We start from the raw sequence: 16,167 nt of genomic DNA, 5'->3' as shown, positions 1-16,167 counted from the left end.
CTGCTGAGAAAGACAGGGCAAGGGGACATTAAAAAAAAAAAACAATCTATACTGGTTTTTGTCTTTTTCTTATTAGGCTCGGCTGGATTGTGGTCTGTCATCTCTCTTGTTTTCCCAATTCATTTCCTTTGGTTCTATCTCTATGTCTTTCTATGATTTCTTTTTCTTCCTCTCCTTCTCTCTCTTTTTCGCTGTGCCTTTGTCCAGTACCTAGCACAGTTTCTGCATACAGTAGGCATTTCATAGTGATGTGATGAGTGTTGGTCTCTGCAGGACAGTCTCTCTAACGGTCTCTTTCTTCATCCAGATAGATCACTTCGTCCATCGAACTGCCTATCTGTCTTTAAATACAGCACCTCCCGCCCTTCTAGGTAGGTAGCAGAGAATAAGACCAGCCCACTAAACCAGCTTTCGGTAATTGCGTAGAGTGGCATCCCCAGATAATTACTTTCTCTCTCTTCTCTGGAGAAGCAGGAAGCAATTAGGGGCCTCCTGTGGTCTGGAGGGGCTGGCGTCCAGTCCCTTCGTTGAGAGCATCATGTTAGTGGCTCCTCAGGTCCACAGGGCTCAGAGGCCACCTGCATCCTTTCTCTTGGCTCTGATAAAAGTTGCACGCTTGCCTACTTGCTTAGGTGAATAGGGACTCTGCTCTGCAGCAGCTTCTGTGGTCCTGTTATTGTTCCTGTTTGCCGGCATGGCTGTGGGGAAAGGAATCTGGGTAGACGGAAGTGTCCGTGGCGGAAGTCCAAAAGATGGTTGGGCGTGTTACTGACGGTAGGTTAGTTCCAGAGGCCTAGGCTTAATTTTATCTGCTGACTTTTACCAAATTATACACATTGATGAAAAGTTAATTTTATGTGAAAAATGTGGGTATCACAGCTTCTTCTTCTCCTTCTCCTTCTTCTTCTTCTTCTTTTTTTTTTTTTTTTTTTTAAGACTGAGTTTCACTCGTCTTCCAGGCTGGAGTACAATGGTGTGATCTTGGCTCACTGCAACCTCTGCCTACTGGGTTCAAGCAGTTCTCTTGCCTCAGCCTCCTGAGTAGCTGAGAGTATAAGTGCCTGCCACGACACCCAGCTAATTTTTGTATTTTTAGTACAGACTGGTTTCACCATGTTGGCCAGGCTGGTCTTGAACTCCTGACCTCAGGTGATCCGCCCGCCTCGACCTCCCAAAGTGCCGGGATTACAAGCATGAGCCACCGTGCCCGGCCACAGCCTCTTCCTTCTTGAAGGGAAATGTCAGCGCAAGCAAAGAAAACAGACGTCAGAACTACAAAAATTATTTTTTAAACCAGATAGTTTTTGATTTTCTCCTTTTAATAAAGCATATGGTGTTACACATAGGCCCAACTGGTTGCCATTTTACATAGCATGCAGTTTGAAGCTGGATATGCCAGTAGTTCATCTTCTACTCTTTAAGGTAATAGTGGAATGGTGTGAATTCCCTGGGCTCACACACTGTGGTGGAGTAGGCTCGGGGCTGGGGAGTGGTTCTCAAACAGGCTGATGACAAGGATGTGCATCTCTGATATTTCAAATTTGCTATTTATCATTCACAAGGTAGACAATCTCCATAATTGAGGACTGGTAGTAGGAGGAGTGTTTCCTTAGCAGGTTTTATAGAAATTTAATTTGTGCTAAGTGTCTCCTATTTTCCATGTGCCGATGCATATTTAAACACACAGCTTCATTATCACCTCTGTCCAGATGCTTTCCCTCCATGAAGCATCAGATCCTCAGCTCAGGTCCTATAGCTCTAATTACTCCCATGAGTTTTTCTCTTGGGCTATAAGATTATTTAGTCTGACTCCCTCTTATTAAAACCAAGGAAGCTGAGGACCAGAGACATAGCGCGGCTTTAGCGACATCCTTCAACCAGCAGGAACTGGACAGGATGTCAGATCACAAACTTCCTCACACAGAGAAGATGCTCTGTCCACAATGCTGACGGAAGACTTGACAGCACTTCACACCCAATGTGATTACAAACCAACTCAGGATCTTCCAAGCTCGGCTCCTCCTCCTGAACTTTCCATTTCTGTGAAGTGGAAGCTCCAAGAAGACAGAGCTCACAGATTTACTGATACATCTTAATCCCTGCCGTTTTCCCCAGAACTAGCACTTAGAAGGAACTCAAAAAATAGTTTGATGGGTGTGTGAATGAATGATTATGAGAATTTGCTGTCGTTCTCTGTATTGTCTGAACTTGGAACTAATCATTTTTCACTTCTTTTTCCATGGCCTCTAATAACTTGCTGACCACCAAGATCTGTTGATTTTGTCCCCAGGGACTGCTTACTTTGGCCTCTTTCTCCACTTCTGGCTGCTCTCTCCCGGGAGAGTGTGAGAGAGGTACGAGCATGAACCCTCACATTGGACTACAGCCTCATCTCCTGCCCCGACCTTTCCTTCTGCCACCTCCTCCTGTCCTCGGTTCCTCTTCCAGAATAAATGTTTTCACCATGATCTGTCCCAGGGCAAAAGCCGTCCACATTCTTAGTGCCTACATCTAAAGCCCATGCTCCTTGCAGTCAAGGCTCTCCAGCAACCGGCTTCCACCTCTTTCTAACCCAATCACACACTCTTCTGCCTCAGATCCCTCCACTCCCATGAAACGTCTGCTGGAAACACAGTTTTGCCTTTACACTTTCACGCACCATCTTCATTACTTTGTGAATTCTAACCACCATTCAGGCCCAGCTACAGTCTTATTATTGTAACAAAGGAATACAGGAGCAACAGTAGTTAGAGCTTTCTAAATACCTTCCATGCATCAAGCGTGGGACTAAGTTATTCATATGCATTACTTTATTAACCTCCACAAAAACCCTAGGAGGTAAGTCCAACTATTATCCTCATTTTATATAGTGGAAACCTAGGCTTAGAAGTGTCAAGTAATGTGTTTAACATCACAGACTCAGAACCTAGAACACATGGAATTCATACATACGTCTATCAGACTGCCAAAACCATGCTTCTAACCACTAGGCTACATTGCCCAAAGCTGTCTGTTCCTTCTGAGCTCTGAGAGCCCCTCGTTACGAACAGCTACTCATTAGCTAACTTTCACGTTGACTGGTACTTTACTAAACATTTTCTTGTATGTACATGATTCTTGTCCCCGGTTTCACTGTAAGCTACTGGAGGACATGAATTGTACTTCTGGGGCCTTAGGGGTTCTGCCTGACAAGTGCCTGCTGACTGAACTGATTAGAAGTACACAGTACTCAATTCCCCTTAGGTGTTTTTGGTTAATTCATCCTTTAGGCAGTGAGTTCACTTCCCTTTCCTTCTTCCCCGAAGCCCAGCTGCTCGTAGTGAGTATAAACAAAGAGAAGATCCTCACTGAGTTCAGGATCCTGAGTAATACACATTTGCATGGCTTAGAGGGTGGGCTGATGGTGGGTGCTGGAGTGACTTAGGAGTCTGGGTTTGTAGAATCTTGAACCTTTTAAGTCCTGAGGCCTTTGCATAGTTAGGGATATTATAAGGGGGGAAAAGAGACCCTGTAAAACAAAATCTGAGAAACCCTAGCAACTATTAAGAACCATTGTGGGGCCGGGCGCAGCGGCTCAAGCCTGTAATCCCAGCACTTTGGGAGGCTGAGGCGGGTGGATCATGAGGTCAGGAAATCGAGACCATCCTGGCTAACATGGTGAAACCCCATTTCTAGTAAAAATACAAAAAATTAGCCAGGCGTGGTGGTGGGCACCTGTAGTCCCAGCTACTCAGGAGAGGCTGAGGCAGGAGAATGGCATGAACCCGGGAGGCGGAGCTTGCGGTGAGCCGAGATCGTGCCACTGCACTCCAGCCTGGGTGACAGAGCAAGACTCCGTCTCAAAAAAAAAAAAAAAAAAAAAAAGAACCATAGTGGGATTTATTTGCTTTCTTAACAATCAAAAACATAGTTGGTAATTAACTGTCCAGCCCTGCTTATACATCAATACAATATGTTCTTTTTGGCTAATGGATCCATTTAAAATCAGTGTCATGAGATCTGACCGATACATCACTTTATATACGCAAAATGTTCTTTTGGGGTTCAATCATCAGAAAGCTGGTTGACCTTGAGTTAGTCACTGCCCTCTCTGGGCCTCCATTTTCTTGCCTCCTGACATTCTGGCAGGCTAATTAACATAGTTGTTTTTGGTTCATGTGACCAGTCTTGAGTTCTTGGACTGCATGGAACGAAATGCTAGAAAAGCACTCTGAAATGTTAAAAGTGCCAGTTTAGGATGAGAGAAGATCTCTATTTGTTTAGCGGTTTTGAAGGTTTGGCTTTTCTGTATCTCGTTTTCTCAGGAGGTTATTTCTTGAGAGAAACCTATACCTGTCCTGCAAAGGAAATCCCATTCTTTGTGGCTGTGGCTGCTCTACCCTGTCCTCTCCTGCCCTTGGGAAAACACCCTCAGAAGCAGCAGCTCGAGCAGCCTCCTTGTCCTCGAGCCCCTTGCAAAGTCCTCTCTGCTTCTCTGTTCCTTCCATCCACCCCCAGAGACGCCTCTGCCCTCTTGTGTGCTTTGCATGTTAAACACCAAAAGCTTTCCGCTAAGGCCACAGGGGAGGCAGATAACCTGCATCTGGAAGCCATCACCAGCTGCCTTCAGTGTGCCAGTAAACTAAAACCTCTGCATTCATTATAGGGAAAAGTGACAATGTCTTTTTTTTGAGCCTCCCTTAAGACGTCTCAAATTGAATCTGGGGCTGCAGAGAAGGCTACTGGGCAGAAGTGCTTGCTCAGCCAAACCAGACCGTCTTCCCTATCCCTCTCCGAAAGCATGTTCCGACCCCGTGGGCACAATGGTTTAGGCAGAAAATTCAAGGCATGGTCCTTGTAGGGGCCCAGGAGTCACGAATAAGGGGTCAGTAGTAGAAGCCAGGTAGGAAATTGTCAAAGTTCAAAAATGTCATGCTGGAACAGTCCTGCCTCTTGACTGTGGGGACAGCTGCACGAATCTGCACGTGATGAAATCACACAGAACTACACATGCCTGCGCTCACACAGGCGTACGCAAGTGAGTACACGTGGAGCTGTGAAATCTGAAAACTAAGGTCTGTGGGTTGTACCAATGCCAGTTTCCTGGTGTTGATACTGTACTGTGGTTATGTCAGATGCTACCATTGGAGGAAACTAGTACACAGACTTGTTTACTATTTTTTGAAACTTCCTGCAAATCAAAAATCATTTCAAAATAAAAAGTATTAAAAAAATCCTAGGGCAGTGGAAGTGGATCTGGCTATGTCTCCCCAACTTCCTGGGATACAAGTCTCCATGCTCTCTCTCAGGAGCCGATGACGATGCTATTAATAAGAGTGAGAGCTTCGGCACCATCATCACCAAGGTTCCAATTGATTGACCACATACTACGTATGAGACACTAAGATATTTCTTTCTTTTAAACACTTTCTCAGTTGCACAAAACATGCCCACAAGGTTACCATCCCCATTTTACAGAAGATGATGATGATGCTGGGCAAAGCTGGCTTGCACCAAGGCTCGGTAGGGCCAGGCTCTAACTCACCAGGCACTGAGGCTCCAGTGCTTATTATCTGGGGATGACTAACCAGCGAAGTACAGGTTTCTGTGACACTATTGTGGCATCCAACGTGTGTTCCCTAGAAACCACTTGAGCACAGCCCTCAATCTCATCTCTGAAGGCACCTGGACCGCTCTCCTGTCCCATCCCTCACCCTCACTCTGGTCAGAGAGCCCGAGTTAGCCACATCTGTAGTGAAGCAAGGAAAACATCACTTACAGGTTCTTCACATCGGTGATGCCGCGGAACGCCTTCCTCGGGATCCCCTGGATCTGGTTTTCACTCAAATCTCTAAACAAGAAGAGAAGAGGCACACTGCGTTAAAGACCCAGGCTGTCTTGATCTGCATCTCATTAAACGATAACAATCCCCCCCACCCAGGCTGCTGCCTCTGCGGTCAGAGTGTATGGGGGCTGTTTGGTCTCAGGCCCCAGGCTGCTATAAGCATTCACATTGTTCTTCAAGTGATGGCCTTTGCTGAAATGGTTACCAGGCGGAGCAGCTCGCCTCCAGGGCGGGCTCTGTGGGTGGTCTCGCACCTCCAGGCCACGAGCCAAGATGCTGGGTTATTTGTTGCACATACTGCACCCAATTCTCTGTTTTCCCACCTCCCGGAGACAACCCCCTGCCCCCACTCCCCGCCCCTGCTCCCAAGCCCCACAGGCATTCCTCCCCCACCGTGGGGTCACCGCCGCAGCTCAATCTCCCGTCTCTCAGGGCTGTCCTCTGCTGCTCAGGACAATCTGCCTTTGTCATGTGGGATTGCAACAGAGCCTGCCTATTCTGATTTTCTGACACAGGATGACCACTTCAGCTTATTCTAGAGTCCCAGAGATTCCTGGGGGCCCCTGGATCTTCTTAGTGACAGGCATGATACATTCAAATTGCATTTCCACAGATCCATCCAAAGTGGGGGTCCCACAGGCACCTCATCTAGCATTAAGCAGTGCCAGCATGTTGCTTTAAGGACGGTAAGGGATACTGTCAGGTCCCACAGCTGGCTAAACCTAAGTCTTGTCCTAGGCTGTAAGCCTTCCCAAAGCCTTATTTCCTTTCTAAGAAAGAGACGGGCTTGTTTGTTTGTTTTGCTTCCCACTTTTAGTTTTTGCTAGACCAAACATGTGCACTTGTTTTCACTCAGAACTCAGGCCTGCTTAGATCTCAACAAGTAATCGATCTGTAAAGACCCATCAGGCCTCCAGAGCGTGCAAACTGGCCCTGCAAAACACTCATGCCAGGCCTCCTTCCTGGCTGGTCCCGCACAGCCGTGGGCTGCAGAAGCCTCTCTGAGGACTGTGGTGTGATGGGGGGCGCAGAGCCAGGGGCTAGGGACACAGCGAGCCCTTTACACTTTCTTCAGATATAAAAGGTGTGTCACACACACACACACACCCCACTATACATATGCAATTATTTTTTAAAAGAACACCCGAAAAACCCTCAAATATAAGGCAAAAAAAATTAACGATGCAGATCTAACTACTGCTACCAATCACGAGTTATATATATAAAATTCCACCAATATGACCTCATAATATATAGTCTATTATAACCTATTATTCTTGCTTGCTATATTGAGAACATCTGTCCCTGTCATTAGTAGCGCATTGATACTAACATTTTTAATGGCTGTATGTCGTCCAATTGTATGAGTGGCTACATAGTCCCAAATTGTTGGGTAGGCATTTATTTATTTACTTGCTATTTAAAGAAACACTAGGGTGAATTTCTCTGCATGCACATTTTGGGGATACTTGTCCAACTATTTCCTTGGTATGGGATCCTATAAGGAGACCTTGCTGGTCACAGGTTAAACGGGTCCTGAGTTGACCTAGAGACAGATTGTACCTGTGGACACTCCCATGCTGATTTTCCAAGGGCACCTAATCAAAAGCTTTAGATGACTCCAGACATATTTGGCAGGAGAGATCAGATGACTGCCCTCCACTAAAACCTGGGCAGTCTAAATGAACATTTTGCAAAGGGGCAGGAGGGAAAAGAGGAAACAGAAAAGAGGTGTCCACTTTTTTCTGATCTCCCATCCCCTGCTGAGACAAGCCATGTGCTCTGAGCAGCTAGCTAAAACGAAACTTGAGGATCATCTGGGGCCACTTTTAGGCCCACAAAACAAGGCTCAGACTTGGGGTAGAGTGCAGGTGTGAGTACTAGTGGTTTCTAGGGCTGAATAACAGGGTGCTCCCCATCTCAAATCCACTTTCCTCTGTCTGCAACCGATGTAAGTAAATTCAGATGCACAATGAGCCCTGTCTCAGGCTCCCCCAGCCAGGCCTGATTCAATGAGCTGGGCTCCAGCCTGGAGTCCGGGCGCTGAACAAAGCCCATGATGACAGCAGAGGTCAGGCGGTGTCACTAAGGCCACTCAGCTGCTCTCCATCAGCTTCTGGAGCAGGGGCCCAGGTCCTGTCATCCGACTAATGCAATTTCCACCAGGCATCTGGGCAGCACCCAAGGCTCTGGAAGTCACAACGAGTCCAGTCTTTTCTGCCAAATGAAGCTGGTCTGTAGGCCACTGAGCCTTTGCCCACTACCCCCCCAGGCTTGGCTGCTCTCTCTGGCGGCTCTGGAAGATGAGCCCCAGTCACACTTTTGGAAAGTGGTTGATGTGATCAAAATCAGAGGCAGGGGCAGCAAACAGGAGAGAGGTATAGAGCTGTCAGCTTGAACCATAGCTGGAAGCTGGATGAGGGGGCATGTATTCCAGTAATGCGCTAACCTTGTTTGAGTAGACAACATCCCAAAATATACTGGGAGGAGTAGCAGTCGTACAAAGGTTCTGGTTTGCAATACAGTGGGATGAGGAGAGGAGAGTGTTATTTAAGCAGAAAAATCTGGCCATGTTGCTGGGAGACCTCCTACACAGGCGAAATCCTGCACTTGGGTGGGGCAACGCTTTGGTTTCTGTTCACTATTTTCTTGCTGTAAATATAACCAGCCTTGCTCCTACTTTCAGGAGCCCAGTTAAAACACAGCTTTTCTCCCATCTCCCTGTCACTGCTTTTCTCCTGTCCCAATTGAGCAAAACAGTAGATTGTAGGGAATTTATCTGTTCCCCATGACAATCTGCTTGTAAATTTTATTAATTTTATTTTCCATTGAGCCTCCCTTCTCCAGCTAACAATACTGCTGCCATCCATCTGCAGGACTGTATATTGATTTCATAAATACCTCCAGTGGGCTGACAAACTGACAGCTTTAATGGTGTTACTGATGGGGCGTGGAGGAGGGTTCAGGGCTGGGTGCTTCATTTTCGGTAACGGTCCCTTCACAATTATCACAGGGCCTTTGTGAGAGTTCCTAATAGTGTGTTTATCTCAGCGTGGTGCCAGAGCATGGAGCTATTGTTAAGTACTATCCTTGAGAGAGACAAGAGCCACCATTTTCCACTGACACTTAAATAAAAATAACAAAATCTATCCACAATGCCCAAGAGCCTAGTGCTGGCCAATTGCTTGTTAGGGTTTTAGTGCCTCCCCTTTCATGAGGGAAGCAGCTCAGGGCTGAGGAGGGCAGAAATGCTCAGAAGTGACCAAAGAAGGGGATTTTTGTTTTTTTAAACACTAGAAGGAAGGTATGAGATTGGAGTAGGGTGCAGGAGTGGGAGGTGTGCTGGATTTTTCTGGGTAAGTAAAGGAAGATGGCTGGTGGGAAAGGCTTTCTTGGTTGGGGAGTAGGGCTAGGAATTGGGATGCCTTTTTAAATAATTAGGGCTCTGGGAGAAAAGGAGAACTGCATTAGCTAAAGTGCATTTTCCAGCTTCCGGAAAATGATTAACTGACCGATTATTCCATCCAAAAACACAAGACCAAAGAGGACTTATTAAGGAGACAGTAAGTCAAATAGGAGTTGGCAAGAACCAATATATCCCCCTTCCAGCCACCCTCCCCCCTTTTTAATTTACTAAAATGCTTTGGACACAGATTAACTTTCTTCACAAATTTATTATTGCTTCATCTACCTTGAAATGGGAACTGCAGACGCTTTGATAAATGGAGTGAAAGGCTGTCTAGTTCCAGTGGAGCTTTTGAAATGCTTCCTGGGGCCCTCCCTTCAATGTCAGGCATGCTTTGTTCTCGGAGGAGCAGACAATGACAGTTCCCACCTTCACCCCTACCCCTGCAAGACTAGGAGCAGGAACATGTTCTCCTCTTTGCCCTGCTGGGGACAATGCACTTGTCTTGGTCATATTCATGCTACCAGGAAATCCTCTCTGTGTTAAATGGCAGTTTGTGGAGGGACTTTGATCCTAGATGTCACTCCTAAATTAATTCTGAAGCTACAAAATGGGGCTTGGAAGCTCCTCAAAACTTGGAGATTTGTTGTTTCTGAAGTGGGTGGGGTTACTTATGAGCTGTATGATCATTCAAGTTACTAAAATGCTCTTTGCCTCAGTTTCCCCATCTTTACAGTGGGGATGTTAGTGTTACCAACCTCAACAGTTAATTGTGAGAGCGAAATGATTACATGTAGAGCACCGCGCATGGAATCATTTGCATGGTAGTTGTGTGAATCTAGTCAATTGCATGACTGTCTCACATCTCCAACTGTCAAATGGGACTGCTTTCCTAAGTCATATGGATACTGCACCCAGAAATATCACAGTCCCACCTGGAAGTCTATACAAGTGCCATTATGACATTAAACTACAGCTTGTAGAGCTCTGCAGAGCACTCTGCACAGCATCTAGAACACTGTAGGCACTCAATGAATAGCTGCATTTCCTTTTGTGTAGTTTCCTCCCATTTAGCATTGGATTGACATTGCTGAAAATGTCCAATTTTCAGCACCCCCAGGACATATGCCTTCAACTCTACAAAGAATAAGATATATAAATGTTGCTATACTCCTTTCATAAAATCTGAGGGAGGGATTAAAGTTTCTCTCATCTCTCATCTGGACAGGGGTAGCCATGTTTGATTCTAGATTCTTTTGGATAAAATGGGAGAGCTGGATTCAGAAATAAAAGGTCTGTCTTGTGTTGGATTCTCTCAGAAGCAGACACCGAGCCAAGGACACGGGGGTTAAGTGATTGATTAATGAAGTACTCCCGGGAGAGACCAGTGAGGGATGGAAACCGAATGGAAAAGGCAAATAAAAGTACAATCAGGTGAAGTCTTGGCCTTAGCCCAATACCATGGGGAACTCCTGTCTCTGAGCAAGGAAGCTGGGCTTTTGCAGCCTTGCAACAGACAGTCCTTGGTTAGGGACCACTCAGGTGAAATGTAAATTCCCAAGCTCTGCCTGCCCTCCATGAATGCTGGGGGTGGTGACTCCAGCACCCCAAGGACAGATTGCTGAAGATGTTGCCAGCTAGGAGACTTGAGCAGTGAAATTCAAAGAAGCAGGTGATAGGATCCAGTAGCAATAGAAGGAACCCAAGGAGATCTACCCCAAAGTATTCCTAAGAAGGCTTCGGGGATAGTTCTGAATCTACAAGTCCTCAGCGGGTTAAAATATCACTCTCAAAAGAGAGCATATCTAGGACCGAAGATCAAGAGGCCACATGGGAAAGTAACTGACCAAAGAACGTGGGAACAACCCAATCTGGCGTCTGATGAGGTTTACACTTCTTTGTCTACCTCCTCAATCCCTCTGCACTGAGACCAATGTGGCATCTTTTCAGTAACATTAAAAAAAAATTCCATCAACTCTTGATTAGTTAGGCTAAATTAGGGGATGATCTTAAAAGCATTTATATTTGGAACCATTATTGGATTTGAGATCAAGGCAATGGATTACCATTCTGATTCTCTTTGGCCTGAATATATATTTAAATTACTTTCACATTCTCTGCCTAGTAGGAGGAAACCTGCCCATTGGTGCATTCAGTATCAATCAAAACTCATTTAGGGATTTAAAAATTTTTGATGGATAATCTACGAATCTAAAATTTCCTGTACTCTCAATAATACTACCATCTTACATAAAGCTGCAGCCTTTGCTCCCGCCCCCTGAACTCCAACTTTCTAATACGTAGTAACCCGGTGACACATCACTCTGTGCTAGGAACTAAAGGGACAGACACTGTTTTGCTTACCTTATTTTATACAGCAGGAGGGACAAACATGCAGGAAAAATTATCCCCCGGGGATTCTACAATGTGGACTTCAGGGAGGATTTATCTTAATAGGTACATCTCTTCTGCAGGCAATTTATCTTAATAAGCAAGATTATATGTTTGCAGTTGGGTCACTGTCGAAATCAAATGAGCACCAAGCATATGTCCCAGCTAAGCTCTGGTACCTCCCGCTGGGTGTCTAGTCAATGGCAGCCTTTGTCTGAGGAAGATTACAATGGAGTAACTGACTCATTTCCTGAAAGAACTACCACCTATCTCAGGGATCCAGGGAATCAAAGTATCAATGGGGGACAAAAAAACGCCAGTTATTTCCCACTGCTCCAGTTGTGTTTCTGAATATTTCATTGCAGTGAGAGCTTACACTGCGTGTTCCCTCGATGTTAAAAAGTTACTGGATGAAGGATATCAATAAAAGCTCTTCCTGCAATCCTTCCCCTCACAAATTCATCAGAAAAGTCCTGGCCATGCCATTCAGATGTTTAATACTGACAGATTAAGTGTCAGCTGAGATGCTCATTTCCCAAAACAATGAATTGAACACCTACTAGGTGTTCCACTATGGTTGAAGTTGAGAAAGAAAAGTGGATAGTCCCAAGTTTCTGTCCACCTGCAGTTTACATCCTTATTTATCCCAGATACCAAGAAATAGACTCCCTTACTTTTACAAATATAAAATAAACATCTAGATACCTCAAAAAGTGAGAGCAAGGGTGGGTGGTGGCTCATGCCTGTAATCCTGGCACTTTGGGAGGCCGAGGTGGGCGGATCACCTGATGTCAGAGTTTGAGACCAGTCTGGCCAACGTGGTGAAACACCAACTCTACTAAAAATACAAAAATTAGCCAGGTGTGGTGGTGGGCACCTGTAATCCCAGCTACTTGGGAGGCTAAGGCAGGAGAATGGCTTGAACCCGGGAGTGGGAGGTTGCAGTGAGCCGAGACTGTGCCACTGCACTCTAGCCTGGGTGATGGAGACAGACTTCATCTTAAAAAAAAAAAAAAAAAGAGAGAGCAGCAGTTTCACTGTTTCTTCCTTTTTATCCAGAAGAAAGCCTGTCTCTAAACTCACACTATGGGTTGCTCCAGACACCAAGCAAAAGATTTTATAGTTTATTTTAGTCGGGGCCCAAAATCTCTTTAAATTTTCAGAAGGAAAAGAGAGAGATGCCACTCTGAATCACCAGGACTCACAGGGAATGCAGGCTTATTTCATCAGGTACTTTGGTTTTATCTTTCAAGGTGGACAGTTTGGGAAAAATCAGAACAGTACAAAGATATTATCAAGAGTTGGGATTGTACTGGGCAGTTGTCATAGAAGAATGTTCTGATCAGATGGACCATGAACCCTGCTATGAGAACAAAATAAACATTCATTCCTGTTAATTTTTTAAATTTAAAGTGAGAATAGAACTGTTGTTATGTTTTCTTTCATTTGTGTCTTTATCTTTGAGAGATACATACTGAAATAATTAAGAATAAAATGATCTCTAAGTTTTGCTTCAAAATAATATAGGAGAGGAAGAAGTGGTAGAAGAATAGATGAAACGAGGTTGGCTATGGGTTGATATTTATTGGAGCTAGGTGATAAAGTATGAGGGAGGTTCATTTATCATCTGCGCTTTGCTTTTATGTATGTGTGACATTTTCCGTAATAAAAAAAGCATGCAGATTCCTGGGGTCTATGCCAGACCTACTGAATTAGAAACCCTAAGGATGGGCTTGAGTCTAATTTTAAACAAGTTGGAGAACCATGGGTGGAATGATTATTGCATCAGATTAGGTGCTAAGTTCACATCCCGGTTCTGCTACTCAACAGGCTGTGTGTCTTTAAGAGTACCAGTTTAATTCTCTGAACCTCAACTTGCACTTCTAAGAAACTGGGATAGGCATCAGAGGTAATGGACAAGCGAGTGCTTTCTAAACTCTAATGCAGTATATAATGCAAATTCCTATCTTCAGGTTCTAGCATGAAGTTCACAAATATAGCTTCCTACTACCTTAAATGTTAAAGTCTAATTTTAGGGAAAATTTTGGGAGCAGGATTCAAAGGCCTCCTGTGTCTCAGACATGAGACTGCTGATGTTGGACAAAATGCCTGTGGGATAGGCAGAGTCACAGGAGAAGGCTGAAGTGGGGAGAATGATGACATTTAATCTGTATTTCAGAAATCCACTCAGGAGCCCAGGGAGGCTGACCCAGAAGGGTAAGAGTTCATGGATGGCTACACCCTCCTCTGGGGGCCAGAGACATGGCAGAAGAAAACCAAGCACTTTGTCCTTGGACTCCTTCAAGCTTAAAGGGGAGACAGGTTGCTGGGATTAGGACATTCCTGATAGGGCCTCACAGACCAGCGATTCCGTGCAGTTTTCTAGGAAGGCTGAAATCTGGGAGGAATCACTACAGGGCAGGTGATGAGCAGGGTTGAGCAGCCAGGCTGAGAAAGAGTCCTGGAGCCGTGACTGAGGGTGAAGGCCTGAGATCCAAGCACTATGAAGATAAGACACTTGGTCCCAGGGGAGCATTCTGACCAAAGGGAAAAAGGAAAAGAACATGTCAGGCTGCAAGCTTCTACAAAAGGCTACACATGGAGTTGAGGTTATGGGTTTGCTCTGTGACTAGTTACCAATGTGAGTGCCTGTTTTGTCTCTTTCTGGGCAGGTGTTCCAAAGATTGCAAACTCAAATGCTTCAGGGTTGTGCAGGTAAAGTAAATGAGGAAGTCAGGCTGCATGTGGACAACAGGAGTAATCAGAAAGTGAGCTGGGGATGTTAATTCAACAAAATCAAAACAAAATAATTGGCCTCTGTGCTGGCCAATTGGATGCTTCACCCTGGGAAGAACTTGACCTGCAGGCTCAGATTTGTGACCAGTGAGGATGCAGAGACTGTCAACTCTTCAGGGGCGATCTGCTAATTCCAGAACAGCACTGTCCCATGGAAACATATCACAAGCCAAGAATACAATTTAAAATTTTCTATTAGCCACATTAAAAACAGTAAAAAGAAACAGTTGAAATTAATTTTAATATGATATTTAACTCAATATATCCAAAAGATTGCCATTTCAAGATGTAATCAATATAAACATTTATTAATGAGATGTTTTATATTCCTTTTTTCATACCAAGTCTTTAAAGTCTGATGCGTATTTTACACACACCTGAATCTGGACTGGCCACATTCTGCGTGCTCAGTGATCACACATAGCTAGTGCCTACTGTATTGGACAGTATGTTCTAGAATAAGGAACTTGATGCTGTAGCTACATGGTATCTCATTGCCAAGGGAGGGAAAAAGTCTTTAGATGTTGGAACCAATCTAAGGAGCCTGATACAAGACTGCTTGGGGGGTTTGAGTATACAGATAGGAAATGTGGAGGAAAACCAGTCAAGGTTGAAAGCCCTGAATCCGGAGCAGAAATCCATGGTTTAGAATATTCCATTCATTCAGTCATTCCTCCTGTGAACAAATAACTCTTCGCAGCCATAATAACTCATAATCTGAGTTTTTCCAAACCACCACTCTTTCAGGGCTATCAGGGTTAACCAATGCTTCCAGTCCAAACAGAAGCTTTCTTCATTTAATCATCTGCAACTCCAACTAAGGCTCTTTGTGTTCATGAAACAGCATTATAATTGACTGATCATCTCCAGCAAATGGGACAGAGGCTGAGCTTCTCAACAGCTCACTAATCCCTGGGATTATCTCAATTTAGCGACATGGCAGTTAGTTACATTAGATGGGATTGAGGAGCTCTCATTATCAGCCCAATTACGCCCTCTGTTCTGGTCCAGGCTTCCCTGTGTCACTAAGTGGTCCAGGAAATATCAGTGGGGTTCCAACCACAGGCGTCTGATTCCACAGTGCATGCGTACCTCATTATATATGCTTCAGGGGGTATACCTCCGATTTTGGTGACTTCACATTGTGTGCAGAAATCTGGTGCTGAAAATCATCTGATTGTAAAGATCTAATTAGGTACCTGAGATAGTCCTCTGCCAATTTTGGGCCCAATGAGAAGTTCTGGTTTAATTTATCAACCTTGATTGGGTGTGGACAGGGTGCTTGTTCACCTGATTCAAAAGGATGGAGACTGGCGTTTTGTTTGTTTCTTATTGTTTGAAGCTATGTGTCTGCCCAGTGGGGTTTGGGAAAGGGAACCCATTTCTATACAATTTATCCTCCTCTGAGGCTGACATACTGGTCCCCACCCGCTCTGTCCCTCTTGCTTGGCAGCCATCTGAGGCTTTCATCCCTAATTTGATTGTCGTAGCTGACACTGTCAATCTGAAATCCAGTAGCATGTCTAATGCTGGCTGGACAAGGGGAAGGCAGCAGGAGGAGAGGGGGAGGCAAATTCATCTCGAGAAGTAGCTTTATGTAAATCGATCCTTTGGCCCGAAAGCTGGAGCCAAGCATTTGCTGATTAATTGGAGAAGCGTCCTTGTTCCCATGTCTTCTGTAGAGAGATGGCCCAAATTGAGTCCTCTCTTCTTCACAAAGACATTCCCATGCCAAAAAGCTTTTGCAATT

At 44.9% G+C, this 16,167-nt stretch overlaps 1 protein-coding gene across 5 annotated transcripts in view; it reads right to left on the bottom strand.

Moving 5' to 3' along the window:
- The window catches only part of SLIT3 (slit guidance ligand 3), a 630,484-nt gene that overhangs the window by 211,446 nt on the left and 402,871 nt on the right, over positions 1-16,167 (bottom strand). For all 5 annotated transcript variants that reach the window (XM_023218903.1, XM_023218901.1, XM_023218904.1 and 2 more), the window contains exon 5: positions 5,759-5,830. In XM_023218903.1, coding sequence (XP_023074671.1) covers positions 5,759-5,830 — 72 coding nt within the window. The remainder of the gene's footprint in view (positions 1-5,758; positions 5,831-16,167) is intronic.

This window comes from Piliocolobus tephrosceles, chromosome 4, assembly GCF_002776525.5.
Source record: "Piliocolobus tephrosceles isolate RC106 chromosome 4, ASM277652v3, whole genome shotgun sequence".
Taxonomy (NCBI): Eukaryota; Metazoa; Chordata; class Mammalia; order Primates; family Cercopithecidae; genus Piliocolobus; species Piliocolobus tephrosceles.
The sequence above is the reverse complement of the archived record's forward strand: the minus strand, read 5'-3'. Positions and strand labels throughout refer to the sequence as shown.